The sequence below is a fragment of the Monodon monoceros genome, unplaced genomic scaffold (genome assembly GCF_005190385.1).
Source record: "Monodon monoceros isolate NGI ecotype Baffin Bay Population unplaced genomic scaffold, NGI_Narwhal_1 Super_Scaffold_8, whole genome shotgun sequence".
Lineage (NCBI taxonomy): Eukaryota > Metazoa > Chordata > Mammalia > Artiodactyla > Monodontidae > Monodon > Monodon monoceros.
In genome coordinates this window covers 16,690,219-16,716,985 of record NW_021703785.1, presented here as the reverse complement: position 1 = coordinate 16,716,985, position 26,767 = coordinate 16,690,219, and the positions used below count along the sequence as shown (strand labels likewise).

The 26,767-nt window shown below is 36.1% G+C and overlaps 1 protein-coding gene across 1 annotated transcript in view; it reads left to right on the top strand.

Moving 5' to 3' along the window:
- The window catches only part of GPC5 (glypican 5), a 1,347,921-nt gene extending 1,323,829 nt beyond the window's left edge, over positions 1-24,092 (top strand). Inside the window, exons 8-9 of the mRNA XM_029210190.1 lie at positions 20,466-20,619; positions 24,047-24,092. Coding sequence (XP_029066023.1) covers positions 20,466-20,619; positions 24,047-24,059 — 167 coding nt within the window. The 3' untranslated portion in view covers positions 24,060-24,092. The remainder of the gene's footprint in view (positions 1-20,465; positions 20,620-24,046) is intronic.
- Positions 24,093-26,767: the final 2,675 nt, after the last annotated feature.

Genomic DNA, 26,767 nt, shown 5'->3' with positions numbered 1-26,767 from the left:
TGCCTTTTTATTCCAGCCAGGTCTTCAACTGATCAAATGAGGCCCATGCACACTAGGGAGAGCAATCTGCTTTACTCAGCCTACCCATTATGATGTTAATCTCATCCAAAAACACCTACACAGAAACACCTAAAAGAATGTTTGACCTAATATCTGGGCACTCTGTGGCCCAATAAAGTCAATACATAAAACTAACCATCACACTGTCTGTATTCATAGGATATTGGGGATTTAGAGTTGGGAGGACTATCATCCATCACATTGAGTGATAATTCTAATGTTAATTTCATCAATTGTTTGACTTCAATTTGTAAGTTTATTTTAGCTTTACATCATTAATTAAAAGTTTCTGTGTGGTTGTACTGTTACACATATTTAACTAATATTGTAATTAAAATCAGTTTTCTAAACTGGGGCAGTGAAAAAAAAGTTTTTTTTCATTTAAAATTGGCCCTGGGCTTCCCTGGTGGTGCAGGGGTTGGGAGTCCGCCTGCCGATGCAGGGGACACGGGTTCGTGCCCCGGTCTGGGAAGATCCCACATGCTGCAGAGCGGCTGGGCCCATGAGCCATGGCCACCGAGCCTGCGCGTCCGGAGCCTGTGCTCCGCAATGGGAGAGGCCACAGCAGTGAGAGGCCTGTGTACCACAAAAAAAAAAAAAAAAAAATTTGGCCTTAAGTTACATAAACAAGATTGAGAAACTATATTACATAGAAAGATAGCCGCTGTCTCAAGACAATGAAGTATAGATATTGTTTAAGGGAGAAATTTAGTATTGAATATGGGATTCATTTTGTCCTTAACTGAATCCTATTGTTGTAATGATTTTTGAGATCCTACCTAGCACCCACTGTGCTACTCTATTTATGCACTGCAGAATGAGTTGAGACTAGAATGGCAGCATCCCAGAGCTTGTCAGTTTATGTCCCAGCTTTAGTATTCCACAAACAAGCTAATATCCCATGAGAATGTTATGAGAGACCTTTATCATGTGCATAATGTGTACCATGTGGTTGTAAGTGACAGTTTCATACAACAAATTTGGTTTAACTAATATTTAAATAACTTCTAGAAGGTTTATCTGCACAAGCTGCTGAAACTTTGCTTCACAATCCAAAAAAATTTTAGAAAACAGAAGTGTACAAAATTTTTGAGTTGGTACATATACTATAGATTATATCCATCTTAAAGTCTTTCTTTAATACTTTCATTGTCACCATTCCTACTCATGATGCAGTAATTGTTAGAGTTAGAAGTATACGCTCACATTTGGTCTAGTATGCAGAGGTAGGGAGATATTGTAAGACTCCTTGGAAGTGCTCAGAGAGCATCATTTCCCTCTGGTCCCCATTTACTCATGTTTTATTGTGCAATATCCTCCAACTCCACCTCCATGGACACATTCTCTCTGGATTTCCACTTGGAAATGATTTTTTCCCACCTCATTCTGTGTTGAAACTGACCATTCCTCAGAATAACACCTATCATTTAGAGACCCAGTTTCCTTTTTTACATCAGAATATCCTTAAAATAATAGATTATTTGTGCACAAAAGTCCTGTACACTCCTAAAAGTCAGGAAGCAGTGTTCCGTGGGAAACCTTCAGGGAAATAATTTACCTAAAATTCTTTAGGAATACTACCTTTTTATATAAAACACTAGAGACACAATCCATAAAAGAAATAATTGATAAACTAGACTTCACTAACATTTAACACTTATGTTGCAGTTAGAAGGTAAGTTCTGAAGCTCTAATACACAGCATTGTGATTTAAAGAATAAATTAAAATTTTTGCTCTGCAAAAGATAATATCAAGAGAATGAAAAGATAAGCCACAGACTGGGAAAACATATTTTCAAAGACACATCTTATAAATAACTGCTATCCAAAATATACAAAGAACACTTAAAACTCAACAATAAGAAAACAGCCTGATTAAAAATGGGCCAAAGATCTTAACAGACATCTCACCAAAGATATACAGATAGAAACTAAGCATATGAAAATATGCTCAACATTGTATCATCAAGGAAATGCAAATTAAAACAACAATGAGATACCACCACACACCTATTAGAAAGGCCCAGATGTGGAACACTGACAACACCAAATACTGGCAAGGTGGTGAAACAATAGGAACTCTCATAGATTGCTGGTGGGAAGGCAGAATGGTATAGCTACTTTGGAAGACACTCTGGTGGCTTCTTCTTTTTAATAAACTTAAACATACTCTTACCATAAAATCCAGTAATCACATTCCTTGGTATTTACCCAAAAGAGTTGAAAATTTATCCCTACACATAAATCTGCACAGAAATGTTTGCAGCAGCTTTATTCCTAATTGCCAGATCTTGGTAGCAACCAAGATGTCCGTCGGTGGGTGAATGGATAAATGGACTGTGGTCCAGGCAGATAATGGATTACTCAGTGCTAAAAAAGAAAAGAGCTATCAAGCCATGGAAAGACATGGAGGAACCATAAATGTATATTACGAAGAGAAAGAAACTAATCTAAAAATGCTACATTTTGTATGATACCATGCATGATATTCTAGACAAGGCAAAACTATGGAGGCAGTTTAACAGACCCATGGTTGCCAGCAGTGTGGGGAGTAGAGATGAATAGACAGTACAGAGGATTTTTAGGACAGTGAAACTACTCTGTATGATATTATAATGATGGATATATGTCATATGCATTTGTCCAAACCTATAGAATGTATGATGCCAGGAGGGAATTCTAAGGTTAACTATGGCTTTGGGCGATTATGATATGTCAGTGTAGTTTCATCCTTGGTCAAAGTTTTAAAATGCACCATTCTGGTGAATGATGTTGATAAGGGGGAAGGGCTATGTGTGGGAGCAGGGCATTTAGGCGAAAGCTATGTACCTTCCTCTTAATTTTGTTGTAAAACTAAAATTGCTCTAAAACTTAAAGTCTTAAAAAATCTCTGGGAACAAGGTGAACATTTGTCTTTACAGGAAAATGCAGGGGTCAGGCGTGTTGTAGTGAAGGTTTGTTTTTTGTGTGTGGCTAATACTTACTGACGCCACGGTTTCATACAAATTTTTTTGTTCAAAAACATTTATCAAGTGCCAACTATGTAGGGACTCATTCTACACATAAACTAAAGAATCATCTTAGCTAAACTTTGACATTTAAGTACTTATGTATATAATAAGGACATATATGTATATAAGCAGTTGAATTATCTTTATAATAACAATTATTTGATAATAGAGATGATTCTAACTTATTGGGTTCCGATTTACATTGTATAACATCAGACTAGTTTCTTTTTTTTTAATAGTGCAGGTAATTTCATCTAAGGTGATGAGTCCCCTTGCCAGGTCCTGACTGGGAATCAGGAGACTGGCATCCTATTTCGGGCTGTATCAGCTATTCTCCAAAGAAACTTTGCTGTTCAACTCACTTTGCCTGCCTCAGCCTCTAACGTTCAAATAGTAACCATATTTTTTGTCTATGTAAAAAAAAATACAAAGTGTTTTTCATATTTATGATTTCATTTAATTTTTACATCTATCCTGGGAGAAGGCATTATTATGATGTAAATGTTACAGATGAAGAAACTGAATCTCAATGACTATATGAATTTTCTAAGGTTTCTGGGGCTTGAACCTAGCTCCTTTCTACTATACTCCACTGCTTTCTATCATGAATTCTAAAAGTCTGGGTAGCTCCCATTTAAATAAATTAAAAAGAGTTAAGTGCTTATTAACATATCAAATATTTATAGTAAGTCATATATTCAAATATCATTTCTACCAAATGTAGAATACTGAGAATAGCTACTTATAAGCCCAAGAAACAGAAAACATAAATATAATCATGACTTCAATGGGCTTAAAGTTAAGTGAATGAGATCAACATATAAACCTAAATATAAGTGATATAGATATATATGTTTAAACAGTCTTAAGCTGAGTAATGATGACAAGAAAGCATACACACACCTAGGGTAAAAACACAGCAGTATTTGTAACTGGACAACAGATAGAGACAAGGACAGAAAGAATTGATATGATTGTTGTCAGAAACGTTTATGCCAGAAGACTTACAGTGGTTGGAAAACTGTGCCACTTATTAGAATATATCACATGGAATTAGACACTGGGACAACAATGAATTATGGGTCTGAGAGAGAATGAGTATGGATGTTATTTATTCTAGGAGTTATAATGCAAGAACGGATGCATTTCCATACAGGGTCAGGGAAGGTGATCCTGTAATTTTCAACATCCACATAATTCCCCTGCTTTCAGTATGAGAGTCTTCCCTCCTCACACACGCCTTGTTATTTTCATAACGTCTTGTCAACCCAAAGTAGAGCAAATAACATACTTTAAAATGTTACATAGTCCCATCTAAATACAAACATCCGATTGAGAACACCACGAGGGTGAGCAGACAGCCATCCCCCACAACCGAAGTACCTGTCCTCACGTGTGCTGTGTTTTGTGGATATTTTTATGAATAACATTGATATTCTTCTCAGGGATGATGACAATGGCTAGTTTGCTATATTTTGTTTAGCTATCCCTTGGGCCAATGGAATTTCTTCTTAAAAAATAACATACAAAATATTTAGGGCTTGAAATACTAAGTTAAACATATTGATTTATAATACACATGGTGAATCAGATATGCAAGCCAAGATAATTCATTTCCATTTAATAAATGTAATAAGCTTCACAATCTCTCTTGCACAACATTCTTAGACATTTTGACAATTTTTCTTAGGCTCTAAGGATTAGCTACTTAATATTCTTCCCTTACTGAAGTAAAACAGGCAAATTTTGTCTGAAGTTAATTTTCACATTTCATTGTGAGAAAAACTGTCTCCTCATCAGAGTTCACATTTTACTTGCTGCAGCTAGTTTTTAGCAACTACGAGTAAGTGAAATGTCACCTGTTTAATCAATGCCCAACCCAGTATCTTAAAGATATGTATTATGGGTCCAACAAAAAAGTCCAAATAAAAGAAAATATTTAAAGGGCCCAAATTATGGCAAGTCTCAATTTTCCTATTATCCCCCTAGCTCTATAGCCAGCTAGGCCTTCTTCTGGCATATTTACCAGTCTTTACAATATTATACAGCAAATGCACCCTGGATTAGGCAATGCAGAGGCAAAATAACCTGCCTTCCAGTCTTCCAGTGTGCATTCAATCATTCTTCCATAAGGCAGTTTTGCACTATTTACTATCAGTGGGGAGGGAATAGTCATGCTTTACTGGTAAGTTTCCTGGCCAAAATGCAACACAGCTCAGTACTTTTAATGAAAATAATCACCCTATCAGGCATGGTCATCAAAAATATTTAGCAGCAGGAACACTGATCAACCAGAACAACCTGAACTACACCAGTGTGAATGGGCTGAAGAGACAAAGACTTATCCAGAGAGTCAAGTTGGAGCTTCAGTGCCCAGATGCTGGAAATGCTCAGCAAGTTGCCTTCAAGATGACAGATTGATCAAACACAGTTAATTTTATTCCCTCCTGCCACCCCACTAAAATACATTATAAGAATTTTTTTAACAAAAATCTAAATTTACTGAGAGAGAGGAAACTGAAGAAGTTTGATAACAACACTTGGAAGCCAGAAAGCAAACGGATGAGTGGTGCCTAATGTAGGATACCCAGGGAAGCCAACTCCCAAGCACCATTGAAGAAAGCAGAGAACCAACCCAATTTGCTCAATGGAATCCTCAAAAGAGACAGGAATAGGCATCATCTGTCACTTCTAGTAAGAAGGGGTTGACAGAAGAGGGTCTACAAAAGAAGGACTAGTCAATAGCTGTACCATTCCATGATTTCTTCCTCCACTCCTGACCAATAGGTGTATGTCTCTCCCATAAGTCAGTATGCTACAGGAAGTATAATCTGGAAAGTGTCTCTGGACTGGGGAACGCCAGGCACAGTTGAAAGCAGGAGTATTATTCTCAAAAATAATACTTAGCAAATATATATATCTATATCTACCTACCTATCTACCTATTTACCTATAATGAATGTTGAAACCTATATGCTCCCCCAACCCTGCTCCCACTTGGCTCCCAGAGTTCTTGCAGGCAGGGAATTACTCTTAGGCAGGATATTGTAAGGTCTCTGCTGAGAAGACCTAGCTTAAGAAGAAACAAATAAAGGCAGTTAAAGGGGACCTGATAGACATGACTTCTGGTCTGCAATATTTCTGTGTCTTGTCCCCTTTGTGCACATAGTAGGACTACACATCCCTGTCCCTTGAGGTTAGAGACAGTCATATAATTAGCTTTGTCCAATAAACCTAGTGAGCAGAAGTGCCATGTACCCCACCCAGATGGAGGCTTATAATTGCCAATTTGTTTCTCCACCCATTTCCCCATGTTGTGGTGATCATGGAAGGATGTGTCGATATGGAGGTGAGGTACTAAGTTACAATGCAGAGTTACCTCAACTGGCAGTAGACATTGCTACCAATACTTTGGAGGCATTTGTTTTTTCAGCCTGACCTACCCTATCTTACTGACAGGTAGTTTCACCAACAGACATGTAAACAAGACTACATTTGTCTACTAATTACAGAACCCCATTCACACACTCAGAGTTCTAACTAAATTTTCACTTCCTACTCTTAAATATTAGCACATAACCATGAATCAAGGATTACCACTTATCTAAGTGAGTAACATGAAAAGTCATATCCACAAGCAAGTAATTTGTATTAAAGACTGCAGAGAGAAGAGAACTTTGAAACAACTTTGAAATAACTTTGAAGAGAACTTTGAAAAAATACTGTAATTATCATCTTAATAATGTCTGAGAAGACAAACAAAAACAAAAGGGATATTTAGAAGAAAAAATATCAAGTTTAGTAAATCTAAAATCTGAATACAAGAATGAAAACCTCAAAAAAAGACTTAAGTTTAAGAAATCTCCTAGAAACTAGAGTAAAATTATGGAAACTGGAAGAGGGAAGCAGAGGACACCTTCCAGAAATCCAACATTTAAATAATGGGACACCTAGACACAACAGAGAAAACGGTAGACAGGAAATCATCAATAAAGAATTCAAGAACACTTCCCCAGATGGACATGAGTTTCTAGGTAGAAAGGGTCACTGAGTGCCCAGAACAATGGATCCAATAGACCCACACCAAGGGACATCATGATGGAATTTCAGAATATAGTGAAAGAGACACAATATAAACTTAAATCTTCTCAACTGTGAACTTGATACATCTGTTTATTTAGGTCTTGTTTTATGTCCTTAGATAAGGTTTGCTGTAGGGATCATGGTTCTCCTTTAGTTTTGACATTTAATTTTATTGTGTTACTGTCAAAGAATTCATATTCTTTGTTTAAAATTCCTTGTTAGTTGTTGATATTTGCTTTGTACCCTGCTAGGTGATCACTTTTATTAATATCTTAGGTATGTTTTAAAAGAATATTTACACATTATATCCACTAGTCATTAACTACATGATGCTATCTCATCTGGCTAGCTAGCTGTATTTATTTGTTTATTGAACCAAGCTTGTGAAAGTTTGTATTTGGAGCTAGTGTAATAAATAATACTCCTTTATTCTTCTTCTGAGGTTAGAACCAATTAAAATATAAGCACACATATCAGACAGATAAAAGCATTTTATTGTTAAAAGCTAGACTAGAGAATGTCCTGACATATGACAGGACATATGACAGTATTTCATCCAAGAATTACTGTCAAGTCAGAAGCATAGCTAGAAAATTACAGGTCCTCCCTGCAGCAAAAGGTGACTTCAACTTATGCCGTGGTGAAGAGCAGGAAGAATGCATCCTTACTGTGGGCAAGCAAATCCAAAAGAGGATGAGAAATCCAAAAGCTCAGCATTCTGGCTCTTCCCAACTTAGGAATCAGGGCAATCTGTTCTCTTTGCATGTGAAGGAATGGGGATGTAGGGCAAAGAGATACTAGTATTGTTACTAGAACCAAGGCTAGAAGGCAATGGAGTTCTCCTTTTCTTGCCCCAAAGATTCTGATGACTGAGTCATCCATATCTTCACTAATTTTCATCTGCCTGAGCTATTAATTAATAAGATAGCATGGTTAAAATCCCCCACTGAATGTGTATGTGTCCATTTTGCTTTATTATTTTACCCAATTATTTTCCTTTATTAATATCGATTTATTTTGAGAATATGCTAAAGTAAGATAGGCTCAGAATTGTCATATCTATATGTCAAATTATTTCTTTTGTTATTATATAAAGACCTTCTTTATCCTTTTTAATGCTCAAAACCTATTTTATCTTTTATTAATATAATGACATCACCTTTCTTTTGGTTATTATTTGCTTGAAGTGTGTTTTTACAAACATTTACTCTCACCCTTTATGTATCATTTTGTTATGCGGCTAAATTTCTTTTGAAATCCAAACTGAGTGTCTCCTTTCTAATTTTATTCAGTTCATTTCATTTAGCGATTATTGAATTATTTGCATATTGTTTTAACATCTGATTTTGTGCTTTCTATTTGCCAGGCATATTTGTTTGTGTGTTTATTCTTTTCTGACTTCCATTAAATTTTATTAATCCTCTTTGCCTTAATGGATTAGGAACATATATATTCCATATGAATTTTTTAAGTTCTTAGGCTTGAATTTTTAACATTCATTAAAATACATAGTGGTCTTGACAAAACCTTAAGTTGATATTTCTCATTTCTTCCCAAACATACAAATACTTTAGAATGTTTTAACAATTGCTTTCAAGTATTTTAATTATATCTCTTAAAATTATATCGAAATTAACCATTTTGTTGTTGTTTACTTAACCAACACACTTATATACAGTAACCAAGATGTTTGCCAATTATTTTGAACACTATTATAACGTTCATCCCACTCCTTTATTTGTGCTTATTTTCTTATATTTTTACATATATTCTTTAACAATGATTTTAGAATTGTTTGGGGAGTATTAAAAATACGTTTTGTTAAAATACCTTTACTTTTACCTTTATTTCTTCCATATAGTTTAACTCTTTATAGAATTATATATTCTTTCATAATTAGAAAAAAATTTAAATTTTAACTTCTATTATTGCTCTTGAAAATTAATGCAATACAGGTATTTTGTCCTGTTCAAAGGAACCTGTCCTTTCTCTGAGTGCTTTAAAATCTTCCTATTTTTGATACCATTGACTATTACTACTATGTGTCTAGGTATAGATATTTTATTATCTTAATTTTTAGTAGTGTTTAACCCCATATTATTACTAACTGAGGAACTACAAATATTTTGTGATTAACTAGGAATATTTGATAAGTCTTACACTCTTTAAAAATAATTTTCAGAAGCATTAATTATAATAGTTCCAATACCTGTAAATTCTTATAACTAAGGTCTGTAGTATATAAATGAGAACTAGTATATTTAATAGACTTACTTTTATTATTTGGTTTTTATTACCAATTGCACAAAGAATGGTATTTTAAACTTTCTATTGAAAAATTATTTCTAGAAGAAATTTCACAATAATCGTTTAAAAAACCCACAATAGTAATATTATAAAATAGCTTAAAATAATTGGGCTTTTTTTCATATGAGATGTATGTTTCCTTTCTAAAGTCTTCAAAAATCAATAAAACAAACTGAGGAAAAAGTTCTGGATGATCATTATGGAATACAAAATAACATCAGGGGAAGAGGACCTTCAAAATGGCAGAGGAGGGCTTCCCTGGTGGTGCAGTGGTTGAGTCCGCCTGCCGATGCAGGGGACACGGGTTCATGCCCCGGTCCAGGAAGATACCACATGCCGCGGAGCGGCTAGGCCCGTGAGCCATGGCCACTGAGCCTGTGCGTCTGGAGCCTGTGCTCCGCAACAGGAGAGGCCACAACAGTGAGAGGCCCGCGTACCGCAAAAAAGAAAAAAAAAATGTCGGAGGAGTAAGAAGTGGAGATCACCTTCCTCCTCACAAATACATCAAAAATACATCTACATGTGGAACAACTCCTACAGAACACCTACTGAACACTGGCAGAAGGCCTCAGAATTCTCAAAAGGCAAGAAACTCCCCACATACCTGGCCGTGTGGTTGATAGGGTCTTGGTGCTCTGGGGGGGTGTCAGGCCTGAGCCTCTGAGGTGGGAAAGCCGAGTTCAGGACATTGGTCCACCAGAGACTTCCCGGCCCCACGTAATATCAGTCAGCGAGAGCTCTCACACAGATCTCCATCTCAAGGCTAAGATCCAGCTCAACTCAACAACTAGCAAGCTCCAATACTGGACACCCCATGCCAAACAAGTATCAAGACAGGGAAACAACCCCACCTATTAGCAGAGAGGCTGCCTAAAATCATAAGAAGTTCACAAACACCCCAAAGCACACCACCGGATGTAGTCTTGCCCACCAGAAAGACAAGATACAGCTTCATCCATAGGATCACAGGCACTAGTCCCCGCCACCAGGAAACCTACACAACCCACTGAATCAACCATACCCACTGTGGGCAGACACCAAAAACAATGGGAACTACAAACCTGCAGCCTGTGAAAAGGAGACCCCGAACACAGTAAGTTAAGAAAAATGAGAAGACAGAGAAATACACAGCAGATGAAGGAGCAAGGTTAAAACCCACCAGAACAAACAAATGAAGAGGAAATAGGCAGTCTACCTGAAAAAGAATTCAGAGTAATGATAGTAAAGATGATCCAAAATCTTGGAAATAGAATGGAGAAAATACAAGAAACATCTAACAAGGATATAGAAGAACTAAAGAGCAAACAGACGGTGATGAGCAACGCGATAAATGAAATTTAAAATTCTCTAGAAGGGTAAATAGAATAACTGAGGTAGAAGAACGGATAAGTGACCTGGAAGATAAAATAGTGGAAAAAACTACAGCAGACCAGAATAAAGAAAAACGAATGAAAAGAATTTAAGATAGTTTCTGAGACCCATGGGACAACATTAAACACACCAACATTCGAATTATAGCGGTTCCAGAAGAAGAAGAGAAAAAGGAAGGGACTGGGAAATTATTTGAAGAGATTATAGTGGAAAACTTCCCTAATATGAGAAAGGAAAAAGTCAGTCAAGTCCAGGAAGCACAGAGAGTTCCATACAGGATAAATCCAAGGAGAAACATGCCAAGACACATATTAATCAAACTATCAAAAATTAAATACAAAGAAAAAATATTAAAAGCAGCAAGGGAAAAGCAACAAATAACATACAAGGGAATCCCCATAAGGTTAACATCTGATCTTTCAGCAGAAACTCTGAAAGCAAGAAAGGAGTAGCAGGACATATTTAAAGTGATGAAAGGGAAAAACCTGCAACCAACATTAGTCTACCCAGCAAGGATCTCATTCAGATTTGACAGAGGAATTAAAATCTTTATAGGCAAGTAAAAGCTAAGAGAATTCAGCACCACCAAACCAGCTTTACAAAAAAGCCTAACAGAACCTCTCTAGGAAGGAAACATAAGAGAAGGAAAGACCTACAATAACAAACCCAAAACAATTAAGAAAGTGGTAAGAGGAACATACATATTGATAACTAACTTAAATGTAAATGGATTAAATACTCCAACCAAAAGACACAGGCTCACTGAATGGATACAAAAACAAGACCCATATGTATGCTGTCTACAAGAGACCCACTTCAGACCTAGGGACATATACAGACTGAAAGTGGGGGGATGGAAAAAGATATTCCATGCAAATGGAAATCAGAAGAAAGATGGAGTAGCAATTCTCATATCAGACAGAATAGACTTTAAAATAAAGACTATTACAAGAGACAAAGAAGGACACTATATGATGATCAAGGGATCAATCCAAGAAGAGATAACAATTGTAAATATTTATGCACCCAACATACAAGTACCTCAATACATGAGGCAAATGCTAACATCCATAAAAGGGGAAATAGACAGTAACACAATCATAGTAGGGGACTTTAACACCCCAACTCACCAATGGACAAATCATCCCAAATGAAAATAAATAAGGGAACACAAGCTTTAAATGACGCACTAAAGAAGATGGACTTAAATAATATTTATAGGACATTCCATCCAAAAACAACAGTGCTCATGGAACAATCTCCAGGATAGACTATATCTTGGGTCACAAATCAAGCCTTGGTTAATTTAAGAAAACTGAAATCGTAACAAGTTTCTTTTCTGACCACAACGTTATGAGGCTTGATATCAATTACAGTAAAAAAAAAAAAACTGTAAAAAATACAAACACATGGAGGCTAAACAATACACTACTAAATAACCAAGAGATCATTGAAGAAATCAAAGAGGAAATCAAAAACTACCTAGAAACAAATGACAATGAACACATGACAACCCAAAACCAAAAGCAGCAAAACAGTTCTAAGAGGGAAGTTTATAACAATACAATCCTACCTCAAGAAACAAGAAAAATCTCAAATAAACAACCTACCTTACACCTAAAGCAATTAGAGAAAGAAGAACAAAAAAACCCCAATGTTAGCAGAAGGAAATAAATCATAAAAATCAGATGAAAAAGAAATTAAGGAAACAACAGCAAAGATCGATAAAACTAAAAGCTCATTCTCTGAGAAGATAAAAAAAAAATTGATAAACCATTATCCAGACTCATCAAGAAAAAAAGAGAGAAGACTCAAATCAATGGAATTAGAAATGAAAAAGGAGGGCTTCCCTGGTGGCGCAGTGGTTGAGAGTCCGCCTGCCAATGCAGGGGACACGGGTTCGTGCCCCGGTCCGGGAAGATCCCACATGCCACGGAGCGGCTGGGCCTGTGAGCCATGGCCACTGAGCCTGTGTGTCCGGAGCCTGTGCTCCGCAATGGGAGAGGCCCACGTACCACAGAAAAATAAATAAATAAAAAAGAAATGAAAAAGGAGGAGTAACAACTGACACTGCAGAAATACAAAGGATCATGAGAGATTACTACAAGCAACTATATGCCAATAAAATGGACAACCTTGAAGAAATGGACAAATTCTTAGAAAAGCACAACCTTCCAAGACTGAACCAGGAAGAAATAGAAAATATAAACAGACTAATCACAAGCTCTGAAATTGAAACTATGACTAAAAATCATCGGACAAACAAAAGCCCAGACCCAGATGCTTCACAGGCGAATTCCATCAAACATTTAGAGAAGAGCTAACACCTATCCTTCTCAAACTCTTCCAAAATATAGCAGAATGAGGAACACTCCCAAACTCATTCTACAAGGCCACCATCACCCTGATATCAAAACCAGACAAAGATGTTACAAAAAAAGAAAACTATAGACCAATATCACTGAAGAACATAGATGCAAAATTCCTCAACAAAATACTAGCAAACAGAATCCAGCAGCACATTAAAAGGATCATACACCATGATCAAATGGGGTTTATCCCAGCAATGCAAGGATTCTTCAGTATACGCAAATCAATCAATGTGATACACCATATTAACAAACTGGAGGATAAAAACCATATGATCATCTCAATAGATGCAGAAAAAGCTTTCGACAAAATTCAACACCCATTTATGATCAAAGCTCTCCAGAAAGTAGGCACAGAGGGAACTGACCTCAACATAATAAAGGCTATATATGACGAACCCACAACCAGCATCGCTCTCACTGGTGAAAAACTGAAACCATTTACACTAAGGTCAGGAACAAGATAAGGTTGCCCACTGTCACCACTATTATTCAACATAGTTTTGGAAGTTTTAGCCACAGCAATTGGAGAAGAAAAAGAAATAAAAGGAATCCAAATCGGAAAAGAAGTAAAACTGTCACTGTTTGCAGATGACATGATACTATACATAGAGAATCTTAAGATGCTACCAGAAAACTACTAGAGGTAATCAATGAATTTGGTAAAGTAATAGAATAAAAAGTTAATGCACAGAAATCTCTTGCATTCCTATACAATGATGATGAAATATCTGAAAGAGAAATTAAGGAAACACTCCCATTTACCACTGCAGCAGAAAGAATAAAATACCTAGGGATAAACCTACCGAAGGAGACAAAAGAGCTGTATGCAGAAAACTATAAGACACTGATGAAAGAAATTAAAGGTGATACCAACAGATGGAGAGATATACCATGTTCTTGGATTGGAAGAATCAATCAATACTGAGAAAATGACTTTACTACCTAAAGCAATCTACAGATTCAATACAATCCCTATCAAACTACCAATGGCACTTTTCATAGAACTAGAACAAAAAATTTTCACAATTTGTACAGAAACACAAAAGACCCCAAATAGCCAAAGCAATCTTGAGAAAGAAAAATGGAGCTGGAGGAATCAGGTTCCTGAACTTCAGACTATACTACAAAGCTACAGTAATCAAGACAGTATGGTACTGGCAAAAATACAGAAATATAGATCAATGGAAAACAATAGGAAGCCCAGAGATAAACCCACAGACATATGGTCAACTTACCTTTGGTAAAGGAGGCAAGAATATACAATGGAGAAAAGATAGCCTCTTCAATAAGTGGTGCTGGGAAAATTGGACAGCTACATGTAAAAGAACGAAATTAGAGCACTCCCTAACACCATACACAAAAATAAACTCAAAATGGATTAAAGACCTAAATGTAACGCCAGACACTATAAAACTCTTAGAGGAAAACATAGGAAGAACACTCTTTGACATAAATCACAGCAAGATCCTTTTTGACCCACCTCCTAGAGAAATGGTAATAAAAACAAAACTAAACAAATGGGACCTAATGAAACTTCAAAGCTTTTGCACAGCAAAGGAAACCATGAACAAGATGAAAAGACAACCCTCAGAATGGGAGAAAATATTTGCAAACGAAGCACCTGGCAAAGGATTACTCTCCAAAATTTACAAGCAGTTCATGCAGCTCAATATCAAAAAAACAAACAACTCAATCCAAAAATGGGGAGAAGACCTAAATAGACATTTCTCCAAAGAAGATATACAGATTGCCAACAAACACATGAAAGGATGCTTAACATCACTGATCATCAGAGAAATGCAAATAAAAACTACAATGAGGTATCACCTCACACTGGTTAGAATGGCCATCAACAAAAATCTACAAACAATAAATTCTGGAGAGGGTGTGGAGAAAAGGGAATCCTCTTGCACCGCTGGTAGGAATGTCAATTGATACAGCCACTATGGAGAACAGTATGGAGGTTCCTTAAAAAACTAAAAATAGAACTACCATATGACCCAGCAATCCCACTACTGGGCATATACCCTGAGAAAACCATAATTCAAAAAGAGTCATGTACCACAATGTTCACTGCAGCACTATTTACAATAGCCAGGACATCTAAGCAACCTAAGTGTCTATCAACAGATGAATGGATAAAGATTTGGCACACATATACAATGGAATATTACTCAGCCATAAAAAGAAATGAAATTGAGTTATTTGTAGTGAGGTGGTTGGACCTAGAGTCTGTCACACAGAGTGAAATAAGTCAGAAAGAGAAAAACAAATACCGTATATATATGGAATCTAAAAAAAAAAAAAATGTTTCTGAAGAACCTAGGGGCAGGACAGGATTAAAGATGAAGATGTCAAAAATGGACTTGAGGACATGGGGATGGGGAAGGGTAAGCTGGGATGAAGTGAGAGAGTGACATTGACCTATGTACACTACCAAATGTAAAATAGCTAGTGGGAAGCAGCCACATAGCACAGGGAGATCAGCTCTGTGCTTTGTGACCACCTAGAGGGTTGGGGTAAGGAGGGTCGGAGGGAGACTCAAGAGAGAGGGGATATGGGGTTATATGTATACGTATAGCTGATTCACTTTGTTATACAGCAGAAACCAACAATGTAAAGCAATTATACTCCAATAAAGATGTTAAAAAAAAATAGCATCAGGAACTGAAAAAAGATCCAAACAATATTTTCTCTGCTACCAACTCTATCCTGAAAAATAAAATCTATTTATCATTAATTATTGGAGAATAACCAATAATTCATTTGATGCAGTAACAAATAAATAACAATCCCCAACATTACCCAGAGCTGAAAAATCTTAATACATCATACTACTTTAAAGTAAACTTTGGTTTATAGTCAGAATCTCCCATTAATGTTTTAATCCATTGTTTATTAGCAATTAGAATTACTTCATTATTCTTACACAACTGTCAAAAAGGAAGACTACTCATGGATATAAAGCGTTGACCAATGGGACTGTAAATAAATCTCAGACATTTGCCCGTAGAGAATGGAAGAGGTTGTCATGCAAATAGCCCCATTTACTAGTCAGACTGTCTGAAAGTCAAATATATAATCACAGAGACCACCTTCAGTTAGGGTGTTCATGATTACCATGGACCTTTTCTCTTCAAAAATACAATTACTCTGCTTTTGTTATTGGATTACATGGAAGCCCCCAAGGAAAACTGGAAAATTACTCAGCATTTTTCAGGATGTATCCTAGATTCAAGTGACTCAGTACCCTGGATGGAACTATCAATCATATTTCCTGGGAGATAAGAATGGAGTAATCACTAATAAAATTGGTAAATTGTTATATAAGCCATATCAGATTTATTAGACTCCTAAATGTCCTGCCAATATGACTGATTTGGGTATAAATGACCATCCAAGTCCAGCAAGTAATGACCAAGGGTAATAGTTTTTATTTAACATAACAAGATCCATAGCAACTTTATTTAACAAGTATTTAGTAAGTTAATATTCTCATACTGAATCTTTTCCATTACATTCACCACTTTTCTTCTTAGATGAAAATTCTAAGTTCACATCTAATTCTAATATTTTATTCTACACTTGGTGTTGCTGTAATATAATTCTATGTCTTTATATTAAAAGAGACTGAATTTGAGAAACTAAATAGACACTTTTCCAAATACATACAAATGGTGAACAGGTACATGAAAAGATGCTCAACAGCACAAATTATCAGGAAAGTACAAATCAAAACCACAATGAGACTTCCCTGGTGGTCCAGTAGTTAAGACTCCCACTACAGGGGGCACGGGTTCAATCCCTGGTCAGGGAACTAAGATCCCACATGCCGCACTGTGTGGCCAAAAAAAAACTAAAAACCAAAACAAACAAACAGAAACAATGAGATATCACCTCACACCTGTTAGAATGGCTATTATCAAAAAAGACAAATGATAAGTGTTGACAAGGATGTGGAGAAAGGGGAACCCTTGTGCACTCTTTGTGGGAATGTAAATTGGTAGAGCCACTATGGAAAACAGTATGAAGTTTCCCTAAAAAATTAAAATATGGAATTACCATATGATCTAGGAATTCCACATCTGGATATATATGCAAAAGAAATGAAGACCGGATCTTGAAGAGATATCTGCACTCCCATATTCATTGCAGCATTAATCACAATAGCCAAGATATGGAAACAGCCTAACAGTTGTCAATGAATGAATGAATAAAGAAGATGTATTGTATATAAAAACAATAGAATATTATTCAGCCATGAGAAAAAAGAAAACCCAGCCATTTGCTACAACTTAGATGAAGTTTGGGGGCATTATGCCAAGTGAAATAAGTCAGACAAAGACAAATACCATATTATATCACTTATAAGTATAACTTTAAAAAAGCCAAACTCACAGAGTAGATTCGTGACTGCCAAGGACTGGGATGTGGGGGGTCCATGAGACGTTGTTCATAGGGTACAAACTTCCAGTTATAAGATAAATAAGTTCTGGATAGCTAATGTAGAGCATGGTGATTACAGTGATTAATACTGAATTATATACTTGAAAGTGCTAAGTGAGAAATATGATCTGTATAAAGTTTATTTCTTAAAAATGTCCTACTTAATTATTTCTCCTTACATGGTTTTATTTTCATAAGAAAATATTCCACACAGTTCCTACAGTTGTTACATCTCCAGGACAAGCAATAATGCTATATATCTATTTTATATCTATTATATCTCAATAAAACTGGGGCGGGGATCAAACTGAATTGGAGAAATGTATTTTTACAGTTTTGTAATTCTCTGCCCTGGATTAAATTCATCAATTTATTAATTCACCTAGTGATTACTAAATGCTTACTAGGTGAATACAGAAATTAATGACAGATTCTGTACTCTCAAAGAAAGGCAGCCATAGACTAACAGAGTTCAGACTCTTAAAGACCATGAAAATATGTGTATAAAATTATATTAAAACATTTTTATGTACCAATATCTACTTTTTGAATCTTTTAAAATAAGTGAATACACTTTTCTTAACCTAGTTCTCTACTAATGGACACTTAATGGCACTAACAATGCACAGATTAACATTTTGTGAATAAATATGTGCATATTTTAAAAATTATTCCCATGGAATTTCTCCATTAAAGTGGAACTTTGGGGTCTAGGTAAGTGTACATTTTAAACACTTTTGGTATATTTTGGCAATCTTCCTTGATAAAGGGTTAATCCTTGCCAAACTGACGTCATCGCCTCTCTGTCCTGCCTTTGTCAACCAGTCGGTATATAATTGACACCTCATCTTGTATAAGATTGTATCACTTCATAGCACCAACCATCAGGCATGTGCCTGAGTTTTAATATTACATTTGTTTTTGTAATAGCACGGCTATCTGTCTTCCCCCGCCAGACTGTAAGCCACCAAAGGCAGAAATATGAATTTATTGTCATCTTTGTGTGTCACTATTATGCGTAGAAAAGGTTATTTTAAATTACTTCATTTTTGTTTATTAATGTGAGAAATCTCCAAACCAATTTTTCTTTTATGGGTCTTTGGTTGAGCTTTGGTACAATTTACACACTTAGTTAATTAAATTCCTTTCCTCAAGGGATCTTTTTTCTTTTCATATAATTCTTATCTCAAGGGACCATCATCCTTAGAACTATCAAATCTCTACCTCTGATGTTAAAATGGCATCTGACTGAAGACGGGATATCCCTCCTGGCACTGCCTGACTTGCAGGCAGAAGATTTAACATGTTTCTATTTTCATATCTGTACTCACCATGGTACCCCCTGAACCCAGACCAGTGCCTGGCTCATGAATGAATGAGGAAAATACCAGCTCAGGAAGGTATAAGGAAAAGTTATTCATGAATCCAATCCAGGCACCTCCTCACAGTGCTTTTAAAAAGAAAAGTAAATCCCTTAAAGTTCAAATTTATGTAGTTACCTTGGAAAAAAAATTTTAATTGCCTAGAGTCTGCATAGCTCCTTGTTATACTGTAGCATAACAAGGAGTATAAAACCATGACTAAAATATTCACACTCCACTCCAGTCCCTATAAAAAAAAGGAATTGCTAGTTTATTCATCTTGCCTAATGACACAGAAGGGCAAAACAAGTACCCAGACAATGAATAATAATGCAAGAGCTCAGACTGTAAAATCAATATGTCAGATCAGTAGAGCTGAGCTTCGTTTTAATGCTCTCATCCCTAAATGCAGTAGAGTTTACCTTTGAATTATATAGATGTATTGACCTAATTACATAAATATTGACTCTTCCTTATATGAAGCTTTGTTTTTCCAGTCTCACTGTAATTATGATGTCAGTATTTGTGGCTGTGGTAACACTGAATTTAAACTTGTTAATTGTGACTGATGGTGGCATGCCATGGGATAATCCAGACAGTCTTACAGTCTCAACACACTGGTGGCACTAGATAGTAACTGATAAATCAGTAATTCCCTAGGTATACCATAGTAAGGTAAACTTCTTTAAGAAAATAACTATTTCATTCCCAATAATTTGAGAACTGGCCTCCTCAGTTTGTCAGGTTTTACAACACACAGAAGTAATAACCAGGATGTGACTAGATCTTGGTCTGTAACTTTGCACATTTTTTTTCTTTAATCAAACACTTCATCCCTAACTTCAAGCCACAATCCATCCTACTAACAAATTCTTTGATCTATTGACTATACCCGTATCCCCATAGCTCTGCATGTATATAAAAGATAATATTTAATATTTGTTATTATTCTTTGATATATTTCCATAAGGATCCTATGCAAAGTTTAGCCTAACACAAAATATGATCTGTATAAATTTTATTTCTTAAAAATGTCCTACTTAATTGTTTCTCCTTACATGGTTTTATTTTCGTAAGAAAAGATTTCACACAGTTCCTACAGTTGTTACATCTCTGGGACAAGCAATAATGCTATACCTCAGGTCATTTTAATTAAATTGCTTTACTTCAATAACATTTAGAGAAACATTCCAAGTGCTTTAAAAAGCTGGAAAGTGCTTTGCTTTGTTCTTATAAAGTTTCTGAACACTCCCACTCAAGGTCCTGTACCTTCCAATTTAAGAAGAGCAGAAGTATGTGTCATATTCATCTTATAGAGTTAGGTGAAACACACAGTGAATGCTACACAAAAAGAATAAAACAATGGGGTCCATGATTTGGCTTAAGAGCTGTTCTAGATGTATCATGGTGAGCTAGTTATCCATCATCCTGTTTTTTCTTATTTGCCTCTACAGGGATGCCAGATGAGATGAACCTCAGTGATGTAAAGCAAATCCATCAAACAGACGGTAGTAGTACTTTAGACACAACTGGAGCAGGATGTACAGCAACAACTGAAACTATGGCATTGGCTCTGATGGGTGCAGTGATGTTACTTCCTGGGCTTTGGTAACTGAACTCTTCTGCCCTGATATATATGTCTTATTAGAGTCTTAACTTCTCCCCTCTCTTTCTCCAAGTGGAATAAGAGATCTTTTCAAATGTAACAATTATATTTATGAAAAGGTATGTCACACTAACTTAGAAGCCAAGTTGGTATGTTCACAAAGTATCTAAAAATCAACGTTTAAATGAAAGACTGTTTGAAAACATGTCTTCTCTGAATCTAATTTAAACATTCTTAAATTCTAACATATTAAACCTGCATATGTGAAGAGCACAGAAGTGACTTTGCATAAGAAGGATTTAGTATATTTGTAATTTTATTATCCTCAATTCCAACTTCTTCCTTTTTAAAAGAAAAATGTTTTAAATTGAAGGTATATTTTCAGGACACTGAAAACAGTACATAGTGTTTCTTAAAATACTGGAATTAGAATTCCATTAAATGAATCAAAACAAACAATGGCAAGTAGTATGCATGCATTTTCAAGAGATTCTTCCATTTTGCAAGTTATAGAAAGAAATTACTGAAAGACTATAAGTTATAGAGTAGATTGCCAAGGAGCATTTCATGCAATTTCATTGAAGATGCTTGATAACTTTTATCCACTGTAACTTAGCCACTGACAAACCTTACAGCTGAGTATTTTGATAACATCTGATTTGTATCCCATTATATACAAAATGCATCTTTGGTATCGTGACTCTGTTCCCTCCTCTCTCTTTGCTGAATGGATTTAGCTACATTGCAAATACACGCCTGCTCTAGGAATATCGCTAATAAAGCTGTTAATTATTTGGTGGAAAACTTTAAAGAACATTGATCATTTTCTCCTGGAAAAATGGTATTTTCATCCATTTTCAAAATATTATTTGCTGTTTTTTTAAACTTGATATTGAACAAACAATTGTCTATACATTTCTAAGGTTCCTATGAATATGTAAAGATGTACTAATACAGAAAATACGGCATGAACTGTTTTAGCTCTTTTCCTATTTTCACATTAGCAGAGCTGCTAATCCACAGTCCCTGATTTCCCAGTTGTGATAAGGTACCTCAGCAGGCACTGATTAGGATGTGTCTATCACTGTACTTAGGAGGAAGAGATAAGTCAGCTTTTATTAAGAAGTATCACATCCAGTTGATAGCCAGGAAATATAATTAATACAAAGCGACAGAATAGAAAAGAGAAGTGCTGAACTTATAAAATTAAAAACAAAATTCAAAAGGATTTGAAATGACCTCTGTAAAAGAACTGAAGGGGACTCGATCAACAGCAAAGATTTGCGAGATGAAATCAACCTGTCCAAATGAGGAAACTCTATATGATCAAACCCTGTTCTCCTTCAGGTTCTCAATTATTCAAATGATCTGTTGATCGTCACCTTAAACCACACTATGTTTATACCGCCCAGTCACATTTTCTTGTCTGTTAAAACATGCCTCAGAACTGGAAGTGTTACTTTACCTGCCAATTCTGGAGGTCATTTTCCTAAGCTTCCATTCCACCTTAATATGTGTTCCATGATCTGCTTGGCTCATAGCTCATTTGCACCACCATGCTCCAAAAATTACAAACTTAACATATTTTTTAAAATTTTCATTTCAACTTCAGCTCTTTATTTAAATAGCTCTGAAATGAGTAATATGAAGTCAACCGTTTGTGGCACTCCAGCCCAAGTCACAGTTGGCTTGCCACGACAATGTTTCTGAGCCAAACCTTGAGGCGACAGTAAGAAAAACCAACTGAGGAATGTGGTTCAGCAGTCTGAGATGTACCTGGATAAAATCGGTTGATAAGAGATAAGTTTAGGTATCGCAGGAAATGGTTAAAAGCAGAGTAGTGACAAAATCAATAGTATGAGTGGGGCTTCCCTGGTGGCGCAGTGGTGCCGATGCAGGGGACACAGGTTCATGCCCCGGTCCGGGAAGATCCCACATGCCGCGGAGTGGCTGGGCCCTGAGCCATGGCCGCTGAGCCTGCGCGTCCGGAGCCTGTGCTCCGCAACGGGAGAGGCCACAACAGTGAGAGGCCCGCGTACCGTAAAAAAAAAAAAAAAAAAAAATAGTATGAATGAATATCTTTTATCAACTAAATTTTACATACTCAAATGGGTGTTGTCTACCTCCACATAGGCACTTAGGAGACCATATATATACCATAATCGTGTAGCTAGAGCTCAAAACACTTGGAGGTTTTCAGAATTTCTTGAAGAGCCCGAGGCATACTTTTATTAATATCCTCAATGAGGTTATACATTCTTTAATATTCTACTCTGTAGCAGGTTACATTTGTATAGCTCTTTATAATTTACAAGGCTATTTCAGATGAGATAAAACACCTCATCTGACCTTCCTCACCCCTCAAGGATGAGCTCAATTTTTAGTCAAATAAAAGCAATAACACTGAGGTTTTTGTGTTTTTTAATATGGCTCAGAATTTGCTATGGAAGAGTTTTCCACCAGTAAAGTCTAAAAAGTTCTTAAGCAATGGTAAAATTGTTAGCATACATGTGTACTTTTCAAGATGACTTAAAGTATAGCATTCAGGTGAATATACATGTATTTTAAATTATTGCTCACATAGTTATAGTCACATACTGGGATCACTTAAAGGAATTTTCTTGAATTTCTGAGTTATTTTTATACAAATTAATCATGAAACAGTCCAGTGTTTCGCATGTATTGGGGAATAATCAGTTAACAATCTGAGCTAACATTCACTTGGCCTTCCCTTTGCATATATATATACCATGATAAATGCTTTTATGCACAATCTCCCCAATAACATTACCACCTCCATTTTACCAATGAGGAAACTGAGGCTAGAAATATTATGTAATTTGTTTGTTGTCATACAAATAGAGTAGAATCAGACAGCTAAGTAATGACTCTAAATAAACTATATACATTCCTGGTTAAAAGCTATAATAGCTCTAGAACAGTGGTAAAGAATCTTGAGGTTAGCATAAAAGTCATTCAGGGGTGATTTAAGTCTCCAAACAAGGATTTAAAAAAAATAATAAAATTAACTCTACAATTCTAATTGTATAATTATCAAATTGCATATTAGTGTAAAAGCACAGTGAAAAGGAAAAATGTAAACATGAACATTTTCTTCCCTACCAATCAATACTCTCCCACATGTGAAAATTCTATTCAAACACATCAGCCTCTAAAATAAACCAGCTACCAAAAATGAGAAAACACACACACATTTTTTAAGCTATAATAGAATCATGAAATTTCATTTTGTTTTCTGTGCAACTGAAGGGTTGAAACATTTCTTTGGCCATAAGACAAAGGATGGCATAAAGAATAAGGAAGGAAGGAAGAAAAGAAGGGAGGATGGGAGGGAGGGAGGGAGGAAGGGTGTGGCAGAATATAATTTTTAAAAATCTTAGATTTGCCTTTTATCCTCTATTTTTTCAGGAACAAACAATGAAATCATGCCTGGAGTGTTCTTTTCTAATTAAGGGACAGAAGTGAATAAGCTATTTCTTCCCCAAAACTCAGATTTTCTGAAGTACTCAATAATGATGTTTTGAAAAGGACTCAATTTATTGCTAATTGTTTTCAATCACTTAAAATATTGTTTCTGTCATCAGAACAGTTTAGGTACAATTAAAATTGTTTCTTCCTGAGTGAATCATTCAACCTAGACTTGCGATTCTATGAGATATTCACTGAGCAGTCTGTGATATCAGTATTTCTTTAGGTTGCAAACTTGGTATCCTGTACAACGACATGGGTTGTACAAAAACAGAAATAATTGTCAGGTATGACATTGGGCATATCAAGTTTTTCTTTAATTGTATATCAATCATTTCTGATTAAAATATAGATAAAACATTTCTCAGGTTTAAAATCTGCTTTCTTTGCCTTTGCTAGAATTACATGATGACTGAATTACTCTTATATCATTATTTTGTAAATGGAGATTTAATCAAATGCAGTTCCTAAGCTATCCTGTCTGCCTCCATATGCAAAAAAAACCTGAAGAATTTCATCACGATATGATTAATATCTCCACTGTAACAACGGCAATAACTTATTTGGAACATGGTCGTGGTAGAGATGCATGTTTGTGGATAAATTTGCAAACATCTGATGCAAGAGTCTCTCCCCTTCCTGCACTTGTCAATTGTCACATTGGAATCATTTTCATTATGAAATATATGAGAAGACCATGCATCTCACCTTCCCTGGAAATTTTTCCTTTCACTATATCAAAGAGCAAGAGAAAGGGAAGGGGATAGAGGAATGTGAAATGCCATAGAATTAAAAACAGACTGGAGAATTTCTAAGGATCAAACTGGCTGGAGACAGGGATTGACACTTAGCAATAACTTGGGTAATTTGGTGAGTAAATTCTACATTTATGAGTTTCAGTACCCACCTTTGAGCACCACTGAACTAGAAGGAACTAAGTGTCTTAGAAGGAGAGGAAGCGGGGGGTCTCTCTTTGCCTGAGATTACCCAGCCAAGGCAAGCAGCATTAGAAGGGGGGGAAAAAAAAAAGCTTAATTTGCAAAATAAATGTATGAGCAGTACAGTGTGTTTAGCAAGCACCTGTCTTATTCTACCTCTTCAAAAAATCTAGGCACTGACCAGTAAAGAATTTTTAACAACTGCAATTTCTTCAGAATAACATTGAAAGACCCACATAGAATCAAGAAGGATTCCAACTACAAAACTGTGGTCAAAATTGTCAAAGACTTCCAGAATACAATTAGCCAAGTCATTGTGCTTTTCCAACTCACCCCACATTCTCACCCCTCTCCCTGCCGCCCACATACACACTCTCACGCCCCACACACATTTTCTTGCTATTGTTTCTATTTCCTTTTGGTTTTCTTATCTGTAAAATTGAGATAGCTGTATCTAACTCAGAACTGCTTACAGGACTAGATGATGCAACACATATTTATGACCCACCTGGCGCATGATAAGCCTTAATAATCCATGTTTGTTCCTTTCCCATTAAGCCTTCTGTTAAAATGCATGTGTGCCCAGGTTGGGACAATACCAAACTATAGAATTATGCATTCTGCCTGTGGATAAGCTTTTGATAGGGAAACAGAGTGGAGAGTGAATAGAGCTTAGGAAGGAGAAAGAAGGCAGAGTAAAAGTGCAGGAGAGACCCACCTGCCTGTTTCATGTCTCATGTTTTGCTTAGCCTCATCCTGGCTACAAGGCTTATTTGTTGAAAATGTATTTCCTAAATATAGGGAGTTAGAGAGGGGTCTTGCTTTTATTGATTATAAAGGGATGTTAGCCCTGTCCCAGTGTTTACATGTGAATTGGTCTCTAACTATAACAGATTGAAAACCTCAACACCCCCCAACCCACCTGAAAGTCTAGTTGACTGGTGGGTTCAGACCGCATGTCAGAGTGGTTACAGCACGGGCTAGAGAGCAGCCCAAGGTGAGGTGGGAGCTAATAATCAATGAGCAAGCAGAGTATTTGCTGAGTATCTCCCTTAAAGTCACCACCAAGTGGAGATTTCTGAATGGCAAGATCACTTCCTTAAGTTCATGTTGCTAACAGGTGAGAAAGCAAGTATTCTAAAACAGGTCAGACTTCAAAATCCTCTCCACTGCACCACTCAATATCCCTGAACTCAGAAAACCCTTGAGAAGGAAGCTGATTAAGTTGGGTTACTTTTTAGGTTATTTGTAGGTTTTACAGGATATTTTTAAAATTTCCCTTGTTCCATTCACTTTTTATTCTCATCTAGTCTCTCGGATAATTTTCTCTTCCGTCTTTCTTTCTTCTCAAATTTAGCTCTGGTAATAAGGTGAGCATCCTGAAGAGATTCCATATGCCAGATGCCCGAGTGTGGCCATCTGATGGGGAGATTGGCTCAACCACTGACTCACAGTCATCCAAAAATGCTGGAAAAACCAGAACAAACACAGCTTCAAAGGTTTTAGACGTAACCGTCTGTATGACCTTCAGCAAGTCCCACCACCTTTTTGAACTTCAGTTCCTCATTTGTAAAATAATATGCTTGAGCCAAATGATCATTAAATTTCCTTCTAGATCTCTAGTCTAAAACAGAAAACACTGATGCAGTGATACAGAACATTTATTTACTCGATATCTTGTATAATAACCTACTATTAATACATAAAAAGCACTTTAAAAATA